This window comes from Volvox carteri (assembly GCF_000143455.1).
Source record: "Volvox carteri f. nagariensis unplaced genomic scaffold VOLCAscaffold_54, whole genome shotgun sequence".
Classification (NCBI taxonomy): Eukaryota; Viridiplantae; Chlorophyta; class Chlorophyceae; order Chlamydomonadales; family Volvocaceae; genus Volvox; species Volvox carteri.
The window spans coordinates 434,584-436,471 of NW_003307597.1; the positions used below are offsets into that span (position 1 = coordinate 434,584).

At 51.5% G+C, this 1,888-nt stretch overlaps 1 protein-coding gene across 1 annotated transcript in view; it reads right to left on the bottom strand.

The window, feature by feature from the left end:
- Nucleotides 1–1,041: 1,041 nt before the first annotated feature.
- The window catches only part of VOLCADRAFT_119165 (uncharacterized protein), a gene marked incomplete at both ends in the record, with an annotated part of 19,817 nt that continues 18,970 nt past the window's right edge, over nucleotides 1,042–1,888 (bottom strand). Inside the window, one exon of the mRNA XM_002955729.1 lies at nucleotides 1,042–1,175. Within this exon, the coding sequence (XP_002955775.1) occupies nucleotides 1,042–1,175 (134 nt within the window). The remainder of the gene's footprint in view (nucleotides 1,176–1,888) is intronic.

Below are 1,888 nucleotides of genomic sequence, written 5' to 3' on the forward strand. Positions count from 1 at the left end.
CAATCATTTCAACACAAATACGTAAAATGTAGAATATGTGGCAGAACACACTCATATAACGTACGACGTACGATGTACGACATACCCTACACGACATCACGTCACGCGACAGCTTGCGCCTCCCATCCGCCCATCCTGCTTTAGAGAAGTCAGTCAGGGTTTGGGGGGAAGGGGGCCGCAACGAAGCCCAAGAGTGTCAGTTCATCTCCTCTCCCCAGCAGCGCACATACATACATACATACATATCGACACGCATCATTCCACATATCGCTGTAACATCCAAATGAAAAAGCGGACACCGGCCCGGACCACCTCCCTCCTGCTGCGTTGAGCACCGTTTATAATTTACGCGCACCGATCAGGGCGGTCATGCAACGAGCCATCCCCATGTAAGCGCGGCCCAGATAAAATATGTATGCGTGCGTGTGCGTGCGTGTGCGTGTGTGAGTGTGAGTGTGAGTGTGAGTGTGTGAGTGTGCGCGCGCGTGTGAGTGTGTGGGTGTGTGAGTGTGTGGGTGTGGGTGTGCTCTAATCCCCGTCACCCTGATGCTGAAGAAAGGTTGACAGACCCCAAATCCCCCCCCAGCCACAACCAACTGGAAACGCACCGCGGTTGTACACGCGGCATTACACGCGGTCATACACACGGCCTTACACGCGGTCATACACACGCGCACAAACGCACAGTCGACACACCGCTCCTCTCCTCACACATACATATACACACACCACCCCCAACACCCCCACAACCACCATCAACAGATCACCACCACCACCACCACCAGTGCCACCACTACTACGATGCACACACCTCGTCGCCACAGCCCCGACCTCACGGGGCAGCAGGACATACATACATACATATATACATACATACAGCCGAAAAAAATAAAGACCTGTAGACCTGAAGGCGGCACATGCATCATCGGTAATACAGTCCAAAATTCCAAACCAAAACTTCCAAAATTAGGATGAGGCCGGCGAGGCGACCTGGCGCTGCCAGATATAAGGTACACGTGCGTGTTGCTTACGCTGAGGAATCTAGTAGTTGTAGTAGTTGAAGTAGTTGAAGTAGTTGTAGTAGTTGTAGTAGTTGAAGTGGTTGAAGTAGTTGTAGTAGTTGAAGTAGTTGTGGCAGTAAGCGCCAGGTAGAGATAAGAGGTGAAGAGCTACAGCTACAGCCGAGCTACAGCCCACGGAACACAGCCTTAAGGGCCGCAATGAGCTGTGTAATATGACACGGGCATTAGGGGGCTGGGCATCTGTAAGGTAACAACGGCCAACTACCCAACTGACCAACCGCTTCCAAGATGGCACGGAAGTAAATTCAATATTCACGTGCAGAAACTGATGGCAACGCAACGGAAACCTAACAACCAACCCAGCCTTTTCCTCGTTCTCCTTCGCCTGCATCAATCGCCACCACTACCACCATCACCACCGCCGCCGCCACCACACAGACAGACAGACAGACAGACAGACAGATACACAGACAGACAGATACACAGATACACAGACAGACAGATACACAGACAGACAGACAAACAGACAGACACAGGCAGACAGACACAGACAGACAGACAGATACACAGACAGACAAACAGACAGACAGACACAGACAGACACAGACAGACACAGACAGACACAGACAGACACAGACAGACACAGACAGACACAGACAGACACAGACAGACACAGACAGACACAGACAGACACAGACAGACACAGACAGACACAGACAGACACAGACAGACACAGACAGACACAGACAGACACAGACAGACACAGACAGACACAGACAGACACAGACAGACACAGACAGACACAGACAGACACAGACAGACACAGACAGACACAGACAGACAGACAGACAGACAGACAGACACCG